General features: G+C 39.5%; 1 protein-coding gene across 1 annotated transcript in view; it reads left to right on the top strand.

The window, feature by feature from the left end:
• CNTLN (centlein) overlaps nt 1-24,434 on the top strand; it is a 262,892-nt gene that overhangs the window by 39,825 nt on the left and 198,633 nt on the right. The window contains exon 3 of the mRNA XM_081104268.1: nt 16,720-16,804. Within this exon, the coding sequence (XP_080960394.1) occupies nt 16,720-16,804 (85 nt within the window). The remainder of the gene's footprint in view (nt 1-16,719; nt 16,805-24,434) is intronic.

Raw genomic sequence — 24,434 nt, 5'->3', positions numbered from 1 at the left:
AAATGAAGCCTACACATAAATTACCTTACTTTCCTATTTACTTTTACTTCTAAACACCTTATCTTTGTATAAATCTTGAAGACATGTTTTGCTTTCTTTTTTAATATTCTATGCTTACTATCTGATAGGATTCTCAATACTTTTTTTCTCATGGCCTACTTTCCTGTTTTGAGTGGTCCCTCCTTCCCTAACTCCCTCCCTCCCTCCCTCTCTCTCTCTCTCCAGTTTGGACATGACAACTTAATTTTGGAAAATATGATAAAAAGGAATAAAAGAAAAGCAAGATGATTTTTATTATTTATTACATGTTTATTTAGGATATGCATGCTACACCCTTGAAATACTTGTGTTCAAGATTGTCATAAAGGATAAGAGATTATCTCATATTTATATTTATATTTAAAGTTTAGATGCTTAATAAGCAGACTGTTGTTATAAGGTTATATTATATATTCTCGTCACTGGGAAAACCTCCCTCCTGCTCCATTCAACTTCTAAACACATGGGTTGCACAGCTGCTATATGGCTGTACACTGTCCCATGTGCATTAAGCCAACACAGCCTGAAAAAGGGTTGCATTTTGGAGCATGGTAGTAGCATAGCTCGTTGGAGACCCCAGAAGTGTAGCTGCCAGAATTCTTCCATCTGGTAGCAGTGCTCCTAGGCAGCTCAACACAGGACATAAATATTATTTTGCACTTGAGCACTCTTCCTGTTGCAACAGCCATAAATGCCTACGAGAGATGTGGATGAATGGGAATATGGTCAAAGGAACTAATAGAAAGGTGTTTAATTGGAACCCCTCTACTGTTTAAGGTGAAAGATCATGCAATAAAGTAGGAAGAAACACATTTTAACTCTTACTATATAGATACAAGAAGCTAATTGCAGTTTTAAAAATTAGCATTTACATGCATTGCAGAAGTTAACACAGAAATACTGTTTTTGTTTTTAAAGTAAAATAATTGTGATAGTCTTCATTGTTGAAAGTTTATTTCTTGTTTCATTAAAAATTCCCTGATAATTGAACATAAGTCAACATTCCATAGAGAAGGAAGTATTATGCAGCCTGCATGTGTGCATATCTGCATATTGGAGCACAAAATATTGACATGATAATTGCAGTCAAGCCTGAGTGAACAGTGGCCTGTGGGAATTCAGCTGGTGTTGTACCAACTGGATGGCTGCTCAGGACACAGTTTGAAATGCAAGGTGCAAGTTAGCACTTTATTCAGCACAGGCAGGCATCATTTAAAAATCCTTGGGGGCAACCCTGGTGATGTGCAGATGTTAAAACAGTCTGTTCTGAAGTGCTGATATTTTTGAACACTGTAAGAGACTTCTAGATTCTGGGTGAAAAATATTTGCACAATTATTAAAGACATATAATACACAAATTTTCCATCTTTTTAATGGATGTTTTAGATAATGTTGAGTATATGCAGAAGTTTCTGGATATGTATTAAAAGAGAAAAAAACAAGGAAATCAGCAACTAAAGCCATTTAATTTCTAAATATAAAACAGAAGAGGTTTTGTTTTGAGTTTAAACGTATTTTTAGAAATGGCAATGAATTATGATATCTGAAACAAAGGTACATTATTCAGTGGTATATTAAATCTAGAGTTATGTTTTATTAAATGATTACTTCTTTGTATAAAGAGTTAATCTCTGCACCATAATTTACAAATTCAGATTCAAATGTAGCCTAATTCTATTCTTTGTTCTGATTTTGAACTACCTAATTGAATAGGGAAAAAATCAATATTTTTCATATTTCAGGTTGACTCTTCCATCACAAGTTTTGGCTTTCACATATAGTTTGAATATAGTGTCAATATGTTATTGAAAAATAAATGTAATAGTTAGAAATTCTGAATTATATATTACTATTATGTGCTCATCTTAAAGCAAAACAGATATTTTAACTATACTTGGACTTTTACAATATTTTATACGAAAAGTTTTATATGTATTATGAACTTTTGATACAGTAACTTATTTTTATTCAGAATTTGTTTCAATAGATCTTTTTTACTGGGGAGTAAAATTTTCAAGTTTTTCTCTTCTGCAAGTTTTTCTGTTATTCAGAGGTACAGTTTTAGTGATTTATTATGCATATTCAAAATAGGAAAATAATTATAAAACAGTTTTTGAATAAAAGGTTAAATAAATTATTTGATAGTGGTATAATTTTCATTTCCCTAAACTTTTATTTTTATCAGTCTTACTGTTTTAGAATTTTGATGTTTACTAGAAATTGAGAATGCATTTAAAGGGAAAGCCGTTACTAATGATAAAATCTACATTTTCATAGATTATATATTCAAAAGAAAGAAGACATTAGTTCAACTATGTTTATTTTGTGCATTATTATCTATTTGTTAATTAAGAATGATAAGTGTCTGTAAGTTTGCTTTTTATTTTCTTTGTTCTCCAATTCAAACCAATATCATTGTCTCATTTATAGTTAAATGTTTCCTCTAATATTTCATTTTTGACATCTCATTAAAAATAGGCTCAAACCCAGAAAATATAATCTTGTCATATTGTATAATATATGGCATGGTCTATCACACAATAAAATTTTGATTCTTAATGGTTCAGAATAATATCTCAGATTTTTGAGTTTAGAAAAATGGCAAAATATTAGCATGGTAAATCAAGTGGATAAATACAGCAATGTTAAATGTTTAAATGAGTAGTACTCTTGGGAAAAGTGATTGGTGCTTTAAACTTGTACAGATCTGACAGCCTTTCTTCACTTCATTTTTCATCCTAAAGAAGTCTGCAGATATTCTTAGCTCACATCATTATTGCACATCAGTGGTTCTAATTAGCTAAACAAGAGTTTGTCTCAGTCATTGATCATCATCAACTTCTTGACAGTATCTCTTATTTTAGGAACCCTTTTTCATATCTTGTAATCCATAAATATATATTAATTGAATTGACCAAACAGTTTGGTGACATTTTAAACTTGAAATAACTTTTTTTTCATCATGTAATTCTAAGTAAAAAAATATTATATTCATAGTGTAGCTCTGTTAACTTTTGGGAATATTTTCCTGTTGTGAAAATATTCGATTTACTATACCACCAGGAGGAGCTGCTGCACAAATCTCTATATAAAATTTTGAATTGTGATTTTTGAAAAAATTGAAACTATAACATAATATCCAATTTTTGATGTTTTTGGTTGTGAAATACGTAATTTATGTGCATTTTTGAAGTTTATATTCCATTTGAAGTTTTACATTTCATTTGTGTTATACTTTTAGTATCATATTATTTAGTTTTATCTATTGAGAAGCGTGTCAGTTATTGTTATTTGAGTGACTCAGATTTTAGTGCACATCAGAATCACTTGAAGCTTTGTGTCTTAGGCTTTGTGTGTTAGGCTTTTGTAACAAAATACCATAGAATAGGTGACTTAAAACAACAAGTATTTATTTTTCTGGAGACTAGGAAGTCTAATACCAAGATGCCTGTCAATTACATCCCTTGTGAGAGTTCATTGCACATAGCTGATTTCTTGCTGTATTAATAACAAATTCCCATGTGATTGCTGAGTGCTGCTTGCCTGGTTAACCACACTATGAGAACCACTGGGTTAGACTGTGAGTGAATTGCGTACATACTGTGTCATAGGAGATAAATAGCCTGGTAGCAAGCTCATTTGGAAGCTGTTAATTTTTTTTGTTTGGATTTTGTGACATATAATCTCATTTAAAAGGACCACCAGAATTTATTTTGACATTAGTGGGGATTTTACTATTATTACAGAAGGGTATATTAGAAAGACTATATCCCTATAAATTATACTAATTCCAGGTAGGTTAAAAATAGATTGATAGTATGTATATCTAGAAAGGAACTTACAGTGGGCGTTTCTTACTGGAATTAATGTCTTGGCTGTCTCAACTTGTGTCTTTGTTCCAGGGTAGACTCTATCATGCCTTATTCTTTAGGATTTGAAGTCATTTTTCTCCTTGAGTAGATCTACTATTCTTTTTGCAATCCTCATGATTTTATAATGGTAAATTTAAAAAAAATCAAGTAATAATTTGAGGTTATATGTTAGTGACAAATGATAAGCAAAGGGCACATATATATTTAATATATAAAAAGAAATGAAGATAAAAAATGGTAGATACATTGATAGGCAATGGCAAATTAGAAGAAAAAGGAATTTCAATTTCTGAAAGTACAGTACGTTTAATTTTACTATTAAATAAAAATAAAAAGAAAAACTAGTTGAAGACATTGGTCTGTGAGTATGCATTAAATGTGCTGGTAATGCTTTGTAAATAAAAAATCCTATCTAATAAAGGTAATATGCAAATTGACCATCACTCCAACACACAAGATGGCCACCCCCATGTGGACACAAGATGGCCAGCAGGGGAGAGCAGTTGGGAGGATCAGGCCTGCAGGGGAGAGCAGTTGGGGGTGACCAGGCCTGCAAGGGAGGGCAGTTAGGGGCAATCGGGCCGGCAGGGCAGCAGTTAGGTGTCAATCAGGCTGGCAGGGGAGTGGTTAAGGGGTGATCAGGCCAGCAGGCAGAAGCAGTTAGGGGCAGTCAGTTGGGAGTCAGCAGTCATGGATTGTGAGATCAGGCCTAAACAGGCAGTCGGACATCCCTCTAGCGGTCCCAGAGTGGAGAGGGTGCAGACTGGGCTGAGCGATACCCCCTACCCCCCATGCACGAATTCCATGCACCAGGCCTCTAGTAAAATAATAAAGCAGGATAAAGTACAAACAGTAAAAACAGTAGTCATACTATGTTTGAAAAAATGTCAAATGTGGTTTATTGCAACTTTCCACTATTTGTGCCTACATCCAGAGGACTGTAGGTGGCTAGAGGAAAACTGTGAACCATGATGATTGGTCTTACATAAATTTACTAGGGGCCCAGTGCATGAATTTGTGCACCTTGAAAGGAATTGTGGGCCATGAGGCTGAGGTGGGCACAGGAGTGGGTCTCAGCCCATCCTCCATGCCCCACCCAGCTCCTCTTGCCATGGCCCCCGGTCCCCTGTCTGCTGGCAGCCCTGCTCCTGCTGCTGTTGCTCTCACATGCTGATGGTGCTGGTCCTGCTCGCACCCACTGATGGTGCAGAGTGATTGGGGCCAGTGCCAGCATTGGGTGCAAGTGGGGCTGGCGCCATCAGTGGGTGCAAACGGCGGCTGCTGCTCTGATTGCCCCGTAGGAGCAAGGGGAGGTAGAGAAGCCCTCAGGGGCTACTGGGGCCGGCAGCGGCTGCTTGCACTCACTCATGATGCCCAGTGATCGGGACCAGTGCCGGGTGCTGGCAGCGGGTGCGAGCTGTGGCTCTGGCACCGGCAGTGGGTGCAAGCAATGGCTCTGGGGCCAGCTGTGGGTGTGAGCGATGGCTCCAGTGCTGGCAGTAGGTGTGAGTGGGGCCGGCGCCAACAGCAGGTGCAAGTGCTGGGCGGGACTGCGGTGCACAGGAGCAAAGAATTTTCAGTAACCACCAGAGGCTTGTTCCGATGACAGCGACCGGCGCCCTGCCTTGGTCTGGTACCCCCACTCAGTGCTCCACTATCGCACCACAGCCAATGCCCACCATGTTCTGCACGCACCCACTGATTGTCAGCGCATGTCATAGTGACCAGTTGTTCCGTTATTCTGCCATTTGGTCTATTTGCATATTAGCCTTTTATTATATAGGATGACCACTAAGCTCAGCAGTACTTAGTCCTACCTGGTAATGATCCTTTTTTTTTTTTTTTTTTTGCCTCGTGTAATATTCCATTATCCTAGAAAACTATTTTGTGCTTACTCTCTTGTCAACTTCTAAGGCTTTGTTTTCTATTCTCACTCTCATTTGTTAAATAGAGCACAGGTTGCTGGATGATGAGCCCTGGTTTAAGAACAGATCACAAGAGAAATTGAAATAGAGAAATTTATTACTCACAGGTCTTGGAGGAAGTGGCTGGTTTGCCCAAGGGGCCACATAGGGAGGTCATGGCAGATGCAGACAGAGACAGACAGACAGGGTTTGGGGCATATGCCTTTATTAGTGTTCATAGGTGGAGTGCTTTGGGGTTTTTGGGCTAAGGTAGTATTGGCCAATTGAAACCATAAGAGCTGGTGTTCGGTAAGCCCCACAAGGGCTTTTCTCTAAGGGATGCATAAAAGAAAGGTGTTGGGAGGCAGGGAATACTGTTGATCACAGAGGCTGTTGGGAAAGTCCTATTAGGAACTGAAATTGCCATGACTGTTGCTGCTGATTAGGGCATGCACTAGCATTGAGGGGCTAATGTCAGTGGTATTGCTGCATAGCTTAGCTAAACTCAACAATACTCTTGAGAAAATACAAGCTCTTAGAATTCTAAGAAATTATACTCCTTACCATAACCACATCTACCAACATATCTGAATCAGTACTCATATTTTTTCTTTCAAAGAACTGTTCATACCTTCATATAAGGCCAAACAGACTCTATATGTATGCTAAAGCTGTAAGAACCCTTTAACTCTCCGTTTTCTGTCATGCGGCATCATATCTCTTACTGCCATGAATTACTTCTATTGACATATACACATGCTTTTTATCTTCCATCTTAAATCTTTTTTGATCTCACATTTCCCTTGATCTTCTGTTCATTTCTTTTGTTCCTTTTTATTGCAAAATTCCTCTGAAGAGTAGTTTTTACTATTCAATTTTTTTTCCTTTCCCTCTTGAACTCACTACAGTAGGCTTTCATACTAACCATTCTCCTAAACAGCTCTTGTTAAAATCACCAGTGACCTCAGTATTGCTAAATCCAGCAGTCAGTTCTCACTTTATCTTCTTAAATATGTTTGTAGGATTTTGGCACAATTGATTCCTTTTTTCTAGAAATATTTATTCACTTAGTTTATCTCTTGGTTCTCCTCTTATATGATTGCTTATCCATGTTAGTATCATTTGCTGTTTTTTTCCCCTCATCTTTCTAACTTATTAATGTTGGAGTGCCACAGAATTCAATTCTCAGACTTTTCTATCCAAAATCACTTACTTAGGTGATCCATCTAGTTGTGGTCTCAAATGTACTTGGGTGACTCTTAAAGTTTTATCTTTAGCCTTGACTTCTTGACTGATTTCAGACTTGTTTATTCAACTACTCTTGGATGTTGATTAGGCATCTCAAATGTAACATGACCAAATCCAAATTTTAATGTCCCTTACTCTCATCTCTGTATCTCAGACAATGTCTCCTCGATTCTTTCAGTTTCTCAGATAAAAGCTTTGGAAACGTTCTTGATTTCTCTTTCTCTCTCTCTCTTTCTCTCTCTCTCTCCCTCCCTCCCTCCCTCTCCTTTTTACTTCTTATATCTAATGTATCAAGAAGTCCTATTAGCTCTACCTTAAAAATATCAAGAATTTTATTACTTCTTAATACTACTATAGCCACCTATCTTGTCCAGTTCATCTTTATTTCTCACCTGAGGTATTTCAGTTGCTTTCTAACTGGTCTCTGTGTTTCTACCCTTGACCTCTAGAGCATGTTCTCAACCCAAGAGCCAGTATGGTACTCATAAAATAATAATTTGCATTATGTTATTTCTCTGCTTAAAACCTAAACTCTATCTTCTCATTATACTGAGAGCCAGATCCAATGTGCATAAGGCTAGAAAACTATATATTACTTTGTTCCCTGTGATCTTTCTGTCCTCAGCTTACCATTCTTTCCTTGTATATACAAAGGAAGATACATTTATTTTTTTTGCTATTATTTGAATACTAGAGGCCCGATGCATGAAATTTGTGCAAGGGGCTTGGCCCTTGCAGCCACAGCGGATTGCCTCAGCGCTCACAGCCCTGGCTTCATTTGGAAGGTAGTCTGGAAGGACATCCGGAAGGTCATTTGGCTGTCCAGTCTAATTAGCATATTACGCTTTTATTATTATAGATGCCAATTATGTTCTTGCCTACTTGCTACCAATTATGTTCTTTCCCATGGCCTGGAAAACTTTCAGAGCTTTCTTCAGAGCTCTATGACTCTCACTTTCTTCCTTTAAATCTCTGCTCAATCATCTGTTAATTATCCTTTAAACATAGCAACTTTCCATTTACTCTCTTATTCTTCAAGACTAGATATCTTGGAGAGTTGTAGATGATCTACCAAAAATTTAGTCACAAAACCAAACAACCAAAATGAGGAGACAAAGAAACAACCCTCAAATGAAAGAACTAGAGAATTCTCCAGAGGAAGAGATAAATGAAATAGAGATAAGAAATTTATCTGAAACAGAGGTCAGAGTAATAATGGTAAAAATGCTCAACAGTATGAAAACAGATAAAGTAACTATGAAAAAAGAACAGTCTGAGATGATGACATAACACAAAGACACATTGGAAGGAATACACAGGAGATTAGGGGAAGCTCAGTATTTAATCAGTGAATCAGAAGACAGAGTTGAAAATATTACTCAATCAGAGAACCAAAAAGAAAAAACAATTAAAAAACAGGTGGACAGCTTAAGGGAGCTGTGGGACAATGTGAAATGTAACGATATTGGAATAGCAGGTGTGCCAGAAGAGGAAGAAAGGAATAGAGAAGGTGTTTGAAGAAATAATGGCAGAAAATTTCCCTAACCTGGTAAAGAAAAAAGTCACACAAGTTCAGGAAGCACAGAGAACCCCATCAAAGAAGATTCCAAACAGACCCACGCCAGACACATCATAATTAAAATGCCAAAAATTAAAGACAAAGAACGAATCTTAAAGGCAGCAAGAGAAAAGAAAACTTACCTACAAAGGAGTTCCTATAAGGCTGAAACCTGATTTCTCATCAGAAACTCTACAGGCCAGAAGGGAATGGTATGAAGTACTCAAGGTAATGGAAAGCAAGGTTCTGAGACCAAGATTACTATATCCAGCAAGCCTATCATTCAAAATAGATGGTCAAATAAAGAGCTTCCCAATAAAATAAAAAAAAAAAAAAGGCTACAGGAGTTCATCATCACCAAGCCAGCATTACAAGAAATGCTAAAGGGATTGCTGTAAGAGATTGCTGAGAAGAAGAAACAGAAAGAGAAAACTGGCCATACAGAATTAAAATGGCTATAAATAAGTACCTCTCAATAATAACCCTAAATGTAAATGGATTAAATGTGCCAATCAAAAGGCCCAGGGTAGCTGAATGGATACAAAAACATGACCCAACTATATGCTGTCTACAAGAGACCCACCTCAAAAGAATAGACACACACAGGATGAAAGTGAAGGGATGGAAAAAAAATTTCCATGCAAATGGAAAAGAAAAAAAAGCTGGAGAAGCAGTAGTCATATCCGACTAAATTGACTATAAAATGAAGGACATCACAAGAGATAACAAAGGTCACTACATAATACTAAAGGGATCAATCCAACAAGAGGATATAACCCTGGTAAACATACACTGAGTGGCGAGATTATTATGACCACCCCATCAATACTTCGTTGGGCCACCTTTTGCCTTCAATACTGCGGCAATTCTTTTTGGCATTGACTCCACAAGATGTTGAAAGGTGATGCAAAGAATCTGACACCATGCCTGGTGAATAGTACTGTCCAGTTCTGTGAGATTTGATGGTTGTGAAACAAGCTGCCTGATGACTCTTTTAACTTCGTCCCACAAATGCTCAATTGGATTGAGACCTGGTGATTGTGGGGCCACCTAAGCAAGGTAAAGTCTCCCTCATGTTCTTGAAACCACTCCTGCACAATACGAGCACCGTGGCATGGAGCATTGTCTTGTTGGAAGAAGCCATCTCCATTGGGATACGCCATCAACATGGTAGGATGAAGTTGATCAGCAACGATACTTAGGTATGTTGTGCTCTTCAGACGTTGTTCCACACGAATTGAAGGGCCCAAATCATGCCAGGAAAACATGCCCCTGAACCATAACACTGCCCCCACCAGCTTGAAGGGTTGTACTTATGCATGTGGGGCGCATGCTTTCATGCTGTTTCCGCCAAATTCTCACTCTGCCATCTGCATGATGCAACTGGAAACGTGATTCATTGGACCACGTGACTTTTTTCCAATGCTCAACTGTCCAATCCTTGTGTTCCTGTGCAAACTGGAGACGTTTTATCTTGGTAACTGCAGACAGCAAAGGTGTTCGAACAGGCCTTCCCTCGGCTGTTTTGCTGATGCTCGGCTCCATGGCTCCGAGTGCCAACAATCATCCCACGTTCAAAGGCTGTTAAATCGTGTTTACCCATATCTTCAGAAAAAAATCACTTCTATTCTGGTAAACAACCTGCTTCCCTATTTATAATGGTCTGGCCCTCCAGCAACTTCAGTGCGAAATTATAGCTAATTTGACTACAAATGTCAGGTGGTCATAATAATGTGGCCACTCAGTGTATATTCACCCAATATAGGTGCACTATACACACACACACACACACACACACACACACACACACACGTCTGGAGGACTTTTAACAGAGAGATTGACAACAGTAGTCATAGTAGGGGACTTTAACACCCCTCTGACTTCACTGGACAGATCTTCCTGACAAAAAATTAACAAGGAAACAGAGACTCTAAAGGACATACTGGATCAGATGGATGGATTATACATGTCTTTTTGTATGAATATTTGAACGAGTTAAGTTTTATACACTTTCTGATTTTAAAAATTTTAAATCCTGTTAAAACTTTTACATGTCAAATAGGTGTTTCCCTTTAATAAAAAAAAGACTAGACATACCTTTCTTTGTTACCCTAGTTTATTGTTCTTATTTACTAGTGGCTCAGTGCACAATATTCATACATGGGTAGGGTCCCTAGGCCTGGCCTGTGGTCAGGGTCTATCTGTGGAGCAACCAGTGGGGCAATTGGGGGGCCCCTGCTGGCACTGGCCTTGGCCGTCCTGACGCTGCTTGCTTGCCAGCCTTGTCCCCCGCCACTGCTGGTTGCCTCACTCTCCAGGAGGTGAGTGGCAGGGCAATTGGGGGGTGGCGCCACCTGTTCACTGTCCACGCCCTGCCCACCGATAGCCCTGCCGCCACCGCTGCCGTTTGCCTCCCTCTACTGGGTGATTGGCGGTGGCGATCAGGGGAGCCCCCGTTAGCACCTGCTTTGGCTGGCCTGGGGCCTGGGGGCTGGGGTCAGCACCTGTGTTGAGCATCTGCCCCCTGGTGGTCAGTGTGTGTCATAGCGACCGGTCATTCCACTGGTCGTTCTGCCATTCAGTCGATTTGCATATTAGGCTTTTATTTTATAGGACTAGAGGCCCAGTGCATGAAATTCGTGCACTGGGGGGTGGGGTTCCCTCAGCCCAGCCTGCCCCTCTCACAGTCTGGGAGCCCTCAGTGGATGTCCTACTGATGGCCACAGTCTGGCAGCAGAGGCTTGGAGCAGGCGTCCCGTGTATATGTGTGTGTGTGTGTGTGTGTGTCCGTCCCCACTGGGGGTCTGCCCCCAGCCACATTGGAGGCTCAGAGCAGGCACTGTGTGTGTGTGTGTGTGTATGCTGGGGGCCTGCCTCCAGCCACACCATGGAGGCTTGGGCCAGGAGCCCCTCTGTGTTGATCTCTCAGGCTCTTAGCCTCCGTTGCATATTTTACTCCCCCTTGAGCTATGGCCAGGATGGGGGTGCTGCTTGCAAGCCGGGCTTTCCTGCACCCATATCAGGCCCAGCTTGGGACTGCCTGCAGGCCAGGCTTGCTTTCCTGCTCCCGGATCCTCATGGCGACCAGGGAGAAGGCGCAGCTGGGGGCTGCCCACAGGCCGGGCTTTCCTGCTCCCAGATCAGGCCCAGCTGGGGGCTGACCTCAGGCTAGGCTTGCTTTCCTGCTCCTGGATCACCATGGCAACTGGGGAGCAGGCAAAGTTTGGGGCTGCCCGCAGTCCAGGCTTGCTTTTCTGCTCCCGGATCTTCATGGTGACCGGGAAGAAGGCACAGCTGGGGGCTGCCCTCAGGCCGGGCTTGCTTTCCTGCTCCTAGATCAGGCGCAACTGGGGGCTGCCTACAGGCCGCACTTTTCTACTTACTGAATGGACGGATCACCACAGCGACCCAGGGCCCAGCGGCAATTTACTGCTCTCCAATAGTCATAGGGTCCTGGCTGGAGGCGGGGCTTAGCAGTGAGGGGCTTAGGTGGCATGGGGGTCCCGGCTGGGGGCAGGGCTTATGCCCCACTGCCCAGGACTGCACATGGGGCCCGGATGGCAGCTCGTGCTGTCCCGCCCTGCCTGTAGTATAGGATAGAGGCCTGGTGCACGGTTGGGGGCCGGCTGGTTTGCCCTGAAAGTGTCCCGGATCAGGGTGGGGGTCCCACTTGAGTGCCTGGCCAGCCTGGATGATAGGCTGAAGGCTGTTTACAGCTGGTCACACCCCCTTCAGAGTGGGGGTCCCTACTGGGGTGCCTGGCCAGTCTGGGTGAGGGCCTGAGAGCCATTTTCAGGCTGGAGGGCAACTTAAGCTCCCAGCCTCTCCTTTTTTTCTTTTTTTGTTATTCTGGGATTTATTTACCTTATATAGCTGTCACTGGAGCTGAGAGCCGGCTCCAGCTCTGAGGGCTGAAAGCAGGTTTCTGGGTCTGTTTGGCTTCTATAATTGAAACTCTGTTGCCATCACAACAGCTCTAAGCTCTGAGGCCGAAGGTGGCTGAAAGCAGGTCTCTGGAGCTTGTTTAGCTTCTATAATTGCAACATAGTTACTTAGAGTGCAGCTCAGAGGCTGGCAGCAGCAGGCCGGGAACGTTAGCTTCCTCCATCACTGGAGCAAGCAAGTCTCCTGTTTGCTTCAGCTGCGGCCGCCATCTTGGTTGGCAGTTAATTTGCATATCCTGCTGACTAGCCAACGGGAAGGGTGTTGGGGTTATGGTCAATTTGCATGTTTCTCTTTTATTAGATAGGATAGCCAGTTGGCATACTTTAAGTTCACTTATTTATCACTTGTTTCAATAGGTATGAACTAAAATGTTTATTTCATGAAGGCAGCCTCTTGCTTTATTTTGCTTTATTTTTTATCCCACTGTTACCTATTTTTGAAACTCTTTAGATATGTCAGAGTTTCCTAGTAAAACCCGCATGACTTAAAAATTTTTTTATATTCATTGTTCTGGGTGAATTCCTCATTAATAGTCTCCATTTCACTAAATGCCTTTTTGCATCTAGTTTTGAGCTCAGCCCATTTAATTGTTTTTTATTTATTTAGTGCTTTATATATTTTCATGATTTTTTAGATCCACTTATTGTTTTACTTATGGTTTTTTGTTTTAATTTTAGTCACTCTTTTATATCTTGAAAGATCCTTACTTATTTCAAAGTCTTTTTCAATGTGTTTTGTTATTTTCATTTTGTCTAGAGTTTGATTTTTTCAGATTATTGAGTCACTGTTTGCTTGTGTTGTGTGTGTGTGGGTGGGTGTAGAGTGTGTTTTCTTCATGTATTTGGACTTTTTGCTCTTATTGTTCTCTTCCTCCTCTTTTCTTACTACTCCTTCTTGTCTAATGCCATTTTCTCTCTAGAAAATTTATGCTTGCCACTAAATTGTTACCCTCACCTCATTCTTCCATCCTGAAACAGGATTTCTATTGGTAGTTTGTGACTCTTAGCCAACAGTGAGAGGATTTGCTCTAATTAGTACCTGAGCCAAGGGTGTTTTGGCTTAGCTCTTGATTAGGATGCTATATCTGTAAACTTCTGCCATTTTAGACTTTCATATACATAAGATTTAGAGTCAAGCCGAAACCGGTTTGGCTCAGTGGATAGAGCATCAGCCTGCGGACTGAAAGTCCCAGGTTCGATTCCGGTCAAGGACATGTACCTGGGTTGCGGGCATATCCCCAGTAGGAGATGTTCAGGAGGCAGCTGATCGATGTTTCTCTCTCATCGATGTTTCTGTCTATCTCTCTCCCTTCCTCTCTGTAAAAAATCAATAAAATATATTTAAAAAAAAAAGATTTAGAGTCAGGCAAGGATGAGGGGACATTTTTTTAGTCCTCTTTTAGGAGTTGGGAGCCCCACCCCACTCTCTGGTTTCAAACAATGAGCCTGGCTATGACTTTACATATTGAGCAGGACAAGTATTTCCTACTATTCCCAGGAGCCAAGCTCTTTTCCACCTTAGACTGCATCATCCACATCCATAGCATTATATTTCTGTTTAGTTTGTGATCCTCAGAGATGTGGCTGTTTCTCCTTAATTTTTTTTTTAAATTCATTGATTTGTAAGAGAGAGGGGAAGGAGGGTTAAGAAATCCTTTTTTTATAGCTCCATATATTCCATTGTGTAAATATACCACAGCTTTTTTATCCACTTATCTTCTGATGGACCTTTGAGCTATTTCCAGATCTTAGTTATTCTATATAATAAAAGTCTAATATGCTAAGTATCTGGTTATCTATTCAACCAATCAAAGCGTAATATGCTAATAATATGCGAAGGCCACTCAGCTGCTCACTATGATGTGGCAGACAGTTGACAGGTCGACCAGTCGCTATGACGTACACTGACCACCAGGGGGCAGACGTTCTGACCAGTAGGTTAGATTGCTGCTGGAGTCCTGCTGATTGGGACTGAGCAAGATGGGCCAGACATGCCCTGGAGCCCTTCTGCAACCCCTCCCAGTCTGGCCAACCTCCCATGTCTTTCCCCGGCTCCGATTGTGCACCAGTGGGGTCCCTTGGCCTGGCCTGCACCCTCTTGCAATCTGGGACCCCTCGGGGGATGTAGGAGAGCCGGTTTTGACCCTATCCTGAAGGCCAGGCCGATGGACCTCACTGATGTATGAATTCGTGCACCAGGCCTCTAGTTGTAAATAATTCTTCTATGAACATAGGGATTATTCTTTCTGATTGGTCTTTTAGGTTTCTTAGGATATATTCCCAGAAGTGGGATTGCTGGGTCAAATGGCAGTTCCATTTTTAATTTTTGAGGAAACTCCATATTGTTTCCCAGTGATTGCACCAGCTTGCATTCCCAACAGCAGTGACCTAGGGTTCCCTTTTCTTCACATCATCACCAGCACTTGTCATTTGTTGATTTGTTGATAGTAGCCATTCTGGTGTTGAGATGATACCTCATTGTTGTTGGTATCGTTTTTTTTTAAAAAAGATATTTGTTTTGTTTTTTTAAAATATATATTTATTGATTTCAGAGGATAAGGGAGAGGGAGAGAGAGATAGAAATATCAATAATGAGAATCATTGATCAGCTGCCTCCTGCACGCCCCTTACTGGGGATTGAGCACACAACCCTGGCATGTGCCCTTGACTGGAGTTGAACCTGGGACCTTTCAGTCTGCAAGCAGACACTCTATTACTGAGCTAAACCAGCTAGGGCAACATCATTGTTGTTTTAATTTGCATCTCTCTGATGACTAATGACATTAAACATATTTTTAAAAAACGTCTATTGGCCATTTGTATATCCACTTTGGAGAGGTGTCTATTCGAGTCCTTTGCCTAGTTTTTAAATTGGATTGTCTTCATAGTGTTGAGCTATATGAGTTCTTATATATTTTGAAAACTAACCCCTTATCAGATGTATCATTGGCAAATATATTCTCCCATACAGTGGGTTCTCTTTACATTGTGATGGTGTTTTCTTTTGCTGTGCAGAAGCTTTTTAGTTGGTGTAGTTCCAATTGTTTCTTTTTCCCTGTGTTTAGGATATATGACCTTTTTAATGTATAGATTTGCTGATATTTTGTTGAGCATTTTAGCATCTTTGTTCATCAGAGATATTGGCTTGTGATATTCTTTCTTTGTAGTATCTTTATCTGGCTTTGAAATTAGGATAATGCTGGCCTTGCAAAAAGAGCTTGGAAGTCTTCCTCTTGAATTTTTGGATTAGTTTGAGGATAGGTGTTAGTTCTTCTTTGAATGTTTGGTAAAACTCACCTGCTGCGGTATGTGTGGGGATGGTGACCAAGCTCAGGCATACTGCTCTGCTCTTCCACCTCTCCCCCAATGCCATCCACTTCGGACTCTCCACAGGGGATTTCAGTCTGTACCTCTTTCCCTCCACAGGAGCCTTGGGTAAGTGCCTGCAAACGAAAACCCTGTGCTTTGGTTTTTTGTTTAAACAAACAAACAAACAAACAAACAGCACTGACTCTCCCTGATAGAAGCTCCACTGCCTTTCACAGCTGGATGTTATATGGACTGCTGTTCTCTGATGCTATGGGCTGCTGCTTGCCTCCTGTGGGAGCTGGCCCTGCCCTTCTCCTACCTATCTCGAGGTGGTCTGTGCCCTTCCTTGTTAAAAGTCTCCTCTTCAGCTAATCTTCAGTTGGTAATTCAGGGTGAATGGTCCCCACTTTAGTTTTATTTCCAGTTTGGTTCTGGAAGGAAGTGCAAGGAAGATCCACCTACTCTGCCTCCATCTTTGAAATGTCCAATATTTTATTCTTAATGTAATTCTCTGTATAAAATGTTTGTTAAGATATATTTATATATTATTTTAACTTTATAATACAGTGGGTAATTCAATAAAGATTACACATGTTTCAAATATTCTTATCATGTATCTAAATCTGTAACTAAATTATTTAATATGAAGTTGTTTTAGTTGTGAGCAGTTCTAAGTTGTTGTCACTTGCCATATGGTTTCTGACTGGGCTGTCAACCCCAGATACCTTAATTTTTTGTATTTCAAAGTGACACTCATTATCAGGATGTGAAATTCTAAAGGATCAGCTACCAGTTATGACTAATAAACTCTCAATGTGTATATATATATATTTTTTTATTTCTAGAGAAAAACAGAACTCTGAAGCTAAAGACAGAAAAGTTTTAGAAATTCTGCAAGTCAAGGATGCTAAAATACAAGAATTGGAACAGGTTGGTATTAAAATAGGAAATACTCTAACCCAGCCGTGGGCAAACTACGGCCCGCGGGCCTGATCCGGCCCGTTTGAAATGAATAAAACTAAAAAAAAAAGACCGTACCCTTTTATGTAATGATGTTTACTTTGAATTTATATTAGTTCACACAAACACTCCATCCATGCTTTTGTTCCGGCCCTCCGGTCCAGTTTAAGAACCCATTGTGGCCCTCGAGTCAAAAAGTTTGCCCACCCCTGCCTAACCACTATAATTGTTTTAGTAGACCTTCGCATTATTTTAAATTATTATTTTTTGCCATAATGTTTATTGAGAATATATTAGGGTCATTATGTTAAACCATTACTATTCTGAAACTACTATAGTTGGATTATTCTTTATAGTTATACTTTGCTTATAGCAGTGATGGAGAACCTATGACACGTGTGTCAGAGGTGACGCTCAAACTCATTTATTTTTGGTTGATTTTTCTTTGTTAAATGGCATTTAAATATATAAAATAAATATCAAAAATATAAGTCTTTGTTTTACTATGGTTGCATATATTAAAAAATTTCTATGTATGACACGGCACCAGAGTTAAGTTAGGGTTTTTCAAAATGCTGACACGCCGAGCTCAAAAGGTTCGCCATCATTGGCTTATAGCCTCTTATTTGTTTTCTGAGTTAATAGCTGTGTTATTTATATATTAAAATTCTTAAGATGGTGTTATAGTTTTATAATTGTATCTAGCAGTTATTGTTTTATTGAATTTTGCCTTTTATTTTTAGCAGTTATAATTCACTTCTGAAACTTGTAAATTTTCAGATTTTGTTGGTAGAAAAGATCAACAAAAACTGGGATGATTCCCTTTGATCTTTTGAAAGCTTATATTTCTGAATTAGCCAAGTCCTATCTTTTATATATAATCAGTAAATTATACTATTACATATAACTTTATGTGATAAATATATATATATAATGTACTGACTACTTAATTACAAATATATTGTTACATGTAATATATATAATCAATACATGATTACTGCAAAAATCCATGTGGTCAGTGCTTCTAGGAACCATTTTCAAGGTTTAAACATCTTCAAAATAAAGGTGAAAGAAATTTGTTGTAAGAATGGCCTAGATCATGATAGAATATTTAAATTCATTTTGTATCCAATTGCTCATTATGGGTAAATTACCTATCATTTTTTCTGAGTTAAATGGAGGTTTTTTTTGGCAATTGTATTCTTCTGGCTTTGACTCTGTTTTCCTTTCTAGCCAATTAAAGAGTCATAAGAACTTTGATCTTAGGTTAGTTATTGTCATAAAGTTGTTTTAGTAGACGACTAAAAGTGGAAGTTAACATATTTGTCCATTTTCTACATCTATATAAACTTGTTTTTAAAAATTAAATATAAGTTCCTATTTGACATATAAAGTTGAAGTTTATACCTTCCGCAATATTGTATTTTCTTTAAAGTAAGTGTCATAATTGATACTATAATGATGACATTTTAGAAATAGCATTTTAGTCAGTTTTTTGTTGAAAAAAACAGTTGTATTTTCCATGTGCATATCAGTGTCAGAAAGCATTCTAAGATATATTTGGCATGTGCATAAATTATTTGATTTTCAGATATCAACTTACTTTTTAGGCCCCTAGTTTCTTAGCCTACATTATGTATCTTTTGGTTATAACTTTCTACAATGTATATTTCAGTTCAGTTCAATGAAATGTTGTATTAAATGTATGTACTGTCCTGTGATGGTACTGTGGAAAATTCAGAATTGCAATTTTTGGCTTTAATGATTTGTAAATGTCTTTGAGGAGCAGGGTGGGGATAAAAGCATGGATCAAGTAACGATATTCTGCTATGCTAGATTACAGGTTCTGTGAGAGTGGCCACTTTTGTATACCCATTGACCCTTTTTCCCCCTGACAGCTAATATTTACCATATTGCTGGCTCATAATAGATGTTCATTGAATATTGGTGAATGTATGATATAAATTGAAAAAACGCAAAATGTATTATAAGTGCCATGGAAGAATTACAAGTAGAGTATTGTAAAGATTTAAAAGAAAGGGTGATTAAGTTCTATGGAGAGGTCTTGAAGTGTTAAAGTGGGTTTTAATAGGTAGAGATTGTAGGAGGATTTGCCCAGGGTGAACACTGAACAAAATACATGAAGGTAGGAGTGGCGTGTAAGGCATAAGGGAAGGCCTTGACTGCTTGCAAGAAAAATTTGGATTTTACTGGTAGGCCAAAGAAATCTATCTAGATTTATCTTTAGGGACTTAAGTTCATTGAGCTGCAGTCTATGACAATAAAACTAGTAATTAGTATAAGCAATTAGAAAAAGGGGTGCGCCCGGCTCGGCAGGACGGGAGGAGCACGCAGAGTTCGAAATTAATTACAGGACTGTGGAACGGTGAGCTGTTGAACTTTATCTTCTCTGAACCTACCATTGTTCTCAAGAAGGTCTCCTAAAGAATGATTGTCACTATACTACTGGACAGACTGCTGAACTACTGAAGTCCTTCCATCTTTTGACCACACGAGGAAATTGTCCATGGAGTTGAAATATTTATTGCAGTAATTTCTGGCCTTACATAACTGAGGTTGAATGCATTTGGGAACTTGGTGCATAAATTTGCATGACTCCTCACTCCTTTCTAGACCTGTCGTTGGACTCAAGCCAGCATGGCTCACACCACAAAGGTTAACGGCTGTGCCTCAGCAGATCCAAGCAACAGCAGCCTCCTGAGCACCACACCCTCTGTCTGAGGAACAGCAGCTGTACGTGAAGCCTCCCCCCACCAGCCAGAAGAGCCACCACAGCTGTGAACAGCACCCACCAGAGGAGATGCTGCCAACTGAGGAGCAGCTGCTACGGCAACCGCCCGAAGAGCAACCACAGCCCAAGGAGCCACTGCCACCCAGGGAGCAGCCACTGAATGACTCAACGTCTAGATATGTCAGTGAGATCAAACATGGGTAGACAAAGAAACCCCCAAAGGAAAGAAAAGGAGGATGCGCCAGAAAAGCAGCTAAGTAATACAGAGGCATGCAACATGACAGAAAAAGAATTCAGAATAAGGGTCCTAGAGTGCATAAATCAGATGGAGGAAAAAATAAATAACATATGGAAGAAGCTAGAAGAAACAGATGAAAAAATCAACAACTTAAGTAAGACCCAAGAAGAAATGAAGAGCGATATAGCTGCAATAAAAAACACCATTGACAGTATCAACAGTAGACTAGGAGAAGCGGAGGACCGAATTAGTGAATTAGAAGACAAGGAAGCAAAACACACCCAAAATGTACTGCAATTGGAGAAAAAAATTAAAACACAGGAGAAGAGCCTAAGGGAGCTTTGGGACAACATGAAACGAAACAACACACGAATAATAGGGGTGCCAGAACAACAGAAAGATGAACAAGGATTAGAAAACTTATTCGAAGAAATAATATCAGAAAACTTCCCTGAGGTGGGGAAGAAAAAAGTCACACAAGCTCAGAGAGTCCCAAACAAGGTGAACCTGAAAAGACCCACACCAAGACACATCATAATTACCATGGCAAATGTTCAGGACAAAGAGAGAATCTTACAGGCTGCAAGAGAGAGACGGAAAGTTACATACAAGGGATCTCCCATTAGATTATCAAATGATTTCTCAACAGAAACACATCAGGCCAGAAAAGAATGGACAGAAATTTACAAAGTGATACAAAGCAAAGGACTGAATCCAAGAATACTCTATCCAGCAAGGCTATCATTCAAACTTGAAGGGGAAATAAGAAGCTTCACAGACAAAAAAAGGCTAAGGGAGTTTATCACCACCAAGCCAGCAATGCAAGAAATGCTAAAGGGACTGGTGTAAAAAGAAGAAATAAAAAGCTCAGAAAGAAAACAGCCACACACAAAAAGAAATGGCTACAAACAAGTACTCTCAATAATAACTTTAAACATAAACGGACTAAATGCTCCAACCAAAAGACATCGAGTGGCTGAATGGATAAAAAATAAATGACCCATACATCTGCTGTCTACAAGAGACCCACCTCATTAGAAGCGACTCACACAGACTGAAAGTGAAGGGATGGAAAAATATCTTTCAGGCAAATGGAAAGGAAAAGAAAGCTGGGGTAGCAATACTTATATCGGACAAAATAGACCTCAAAGTGAAGGCCATAACAAGAGATAAGGAAGGCCACTTCATAATACTAAAGGGATCAATACAACAAGAAGATATAACCCTGGTAAACATATATGCACCCAATGCAGGAGCACCAAATTCATAAAAAAACTCCTGGAAGGTATCAAAGGAGAGATCAACACCAATACAATCATAGTAGGGGACTTTAATACACCACTGACATCACTGGATAAGTCCTCTAGACAGTCAGCAAAGAAACAGCAATCCTAAATGACTCACTAGATCAGATGGACTTAATAGACATCTTCAGAACACTTCACCCCAAAGCCACGGAATATATATTCTACTCAAGTGCTCATGGGACAGATTCAAAAATAGACCACATATTGGGTCACAAGCAAAGTCTCCCCAAATTCAAGAAGATTGAAATCATAAAAAGCATCTTCTCAGACCACGATGGCATAATATTAGAAATAAACTACAATAAAAACAACCCAAAATACTCAAACACTTGGAAGCTGAATAGCATGTAATTAAATATTGATAGGGTTACCAATGAGATCAAAGAAGAAATTAAAAGCATCCTGGAAACTAATGACAATGAAAACACAACAATCCAAAACCTATGGGACACAATGAAAGCAGTCCTGAGAGGGAAGTTTATAGCTCTACAGGCCTATCTCAAAAAACAAGAAAAAATGGTAGTAAATCATCTAACTCTACAACTCAAAGAATTAGAAAGAGAGCAACAAGAAAACCCCAGAGTGAGCAGAAAGAAGGAGATAATAGATTAGATCAGAAATAAATGACATAGAGACCAAAAAAACAATACAGAAAATCAATGAAACCAAGAGCTGGTTCTTCGAAAGGATAAACAAGATTGAGAAACCTCTAGCCAGACTCACCAAGAAGCAAAGAGAGAGGACCCAAATAAACAAAATCAGAAACGATAGAGGCGAAATAACAACAGACCCCACAGAAATACAAATGATGGTTAAAAAATACTATGGACAGCTTTACTCCAACAAACTAGACAACCTGGAGGAAATGGACAAATTCCTAGAAAATACAACATTCCAAAACTCAATCAGGAAGAATCTAAAAATTTCAACAGGCCAATAACTACGGAAGAAATTGAAGCAGTCATCAAAAAGCTTCCATCAAACAAAAGCCCAGGACCAGACGGCTTCACAGGGGAGTTTGACCAAACATTTAAGGAAGAACTAAAACCTATCCTCCTCAGACTACTACAAAAAATTCAAGAGGAAGGAACACTCCCAAGCTCATTCTATGAAGCCAGCATCACCCTAATACCAAAACCAGGTAAAGACAACACAATGAAAGAGAATTACAGGCCAATATCCCTCATGAACATAGATGCCAAAATCCTCAACAAAATCTTAGCAAATCGGATCCAGCAGTACATCAGAAAGATCATACACCATGACCAAGTAGGATTTATCCCAGGGATGCAAGGATGGTACAATATCCGCAAATGAATAAACGTGATATGTCACATAAACAAATTAAAAGAAAGAAACCACATGGTCATATCAATTGATGCAGAAAAAGCATTTGACAAAATCCAACACCCATTTTTTTTATAATATATTTTATTGATTTTTTACAGAGAGGAAGGGAGAGAGAGAGAGAGTTAGAAACATCGATGAGAGAGAAACATCGATCAGCTGCCTCCTGCACATCTCCTCCTGGGGATGTGCCTGCAACCCAGGTACATGCCCTTGACCGGAATCGAACCTGGGACCTTTCAGTCCACAGGCCGATGCTCTATCCACTGAGCCAAACCGGTTTCGGCAATCCAACACCCATTTTTAATAAAAACTCTCAGCAAGGTGGGAGTAGAAAGATCATACCTCAACATAATAAAAGCCATATATGACAGGCCCACAGCCAACATCATACTCAATGGACAAAAACTAACACCATTTCCCCTAAGAACAGGAATAAGACAGGGATGCCCCCTCTCACCACTCCTGTTCAACATAGTACTGGAAGTATTAGCCATTGCAATTAGGCAAGAAGAAGAAATTAAAGGCATCCAAATTGAAAAAGAGGAAGTAAAACTGTCCTTATTTGCAGACGACATGATATTATACATACAAAACCCTAGAGACTCCATCAAAAAACTACTAAACTTAATACAGGAATTTGGCAATGTAGCCGGATACAAAATTAACCCCAAGAAATCTGAGGCATTTCTATACACCAAAAAAATTAAGCTACCTAGGAATAAACTTAACTAAAGAAGTAAAAGACCTCTACTCAGAAAACTACAGGATGTTGAAAAAAGAGATAGAGGAAGACATAAAGAGATGGAAGAACATTCTGTGTTCATGAATTGGTAGAGTCAACATCATTAAAATGTCCATACTACCCAAAGCAATCTATAAATTCAACGCACTTCCCATTAAAATGCCAACGGCATACTTCACAGATCTAGAATGAACTCTCCAAAAATTCATCTGGAATAAAAAAAGACCTTGAATTGCTGCTGCAATCCTGAGAAAGAACAAAGTAGGTGGGATCTCAATACCAGATATCAAGATGTATTACAAAGCCACTGTTCTCAAAACTGCCTGGTACTGGCACAAGAACAGGCATATAGATCAATGGAATAGAATAGAGAGCCCAGAAATCGGCCCGAACCAATATGCTCAATTAATATTTGACAAAGGAGGCAAGAACATACAATGGAGCCAAGATAGTCTCTTCAATAAATGGTGTTGGGAAAATTAGACAGATACATGCAAGAAAATGAAACTAGACCACCAACTTACAGCATACACAAAAATAAACTCAAAATGGATAAAGGACTTAAATGCACAACGGGAAACCATAAAAATTCTAGAAGAATCCAAAGGCAACAAAATCTCAGACATATGCCGAAGCAATTTCTTCACTGATACAGCTCCTAGGGCACTTGAAACTAAAGAGAAAATGAACAAATGGGACTACATCAAAATAAAAAGCTTCTGCACAGCAAAAGAAACCATCAACAAAACAAGAAAGCCCACTGCGTGGGAAAACATATTTGCCAATGTCATATCTGATAAGGCCCTAATCTCCAAAATTTATAGAGAACTCATACAACTTAACAAAAGGAAGATAAACAATCCAATCAAAAAATGGGCAAAGGACCTAAATAGACACCTTTCAAAAGAGGACATTCAGAAAGCCAAGAGACATATGAAAACATGCTCAAAGTCACTAATCATCTGAGAGATGCAAATCAAAACAACAATGAGGTACCATCTCACACCTGTCAGAATGGCTATCATCAACAAATCAACAAACAACAAGTGCTGGAGAGGATGTGGAGAAAAAGGAACACTTGTGCACTGCTGGTGGGAATGCAGACTGGTGCAGCCACTATGGAAGACAGTATGGAATTTCCTCAAAAAACTAAAAATGGAACTCCCATTTGACCCTGTGATCCCACTTCTAAGAATATATCCCAAGAAACC

The sequence above is a fragment of the Myotis nattereri genome (assembly GCF_964212035.1).
Source record: "Myotis nattereri genome assembly, chromosome: 12".
In the NCBI taxonomy this organism is placed as follows: domain Eukaryota; kingdom Metazoa; phylum Chordata; class Mammalia; order Chiroptera; family Vespertilionidae; genus Myotis; species Myotis nattereri.
The sequence above is the reverse complement of the archived record's forward strand: the minus strand, read 5'-3'. Positions and strand labels throughout refer to the sequence as shown.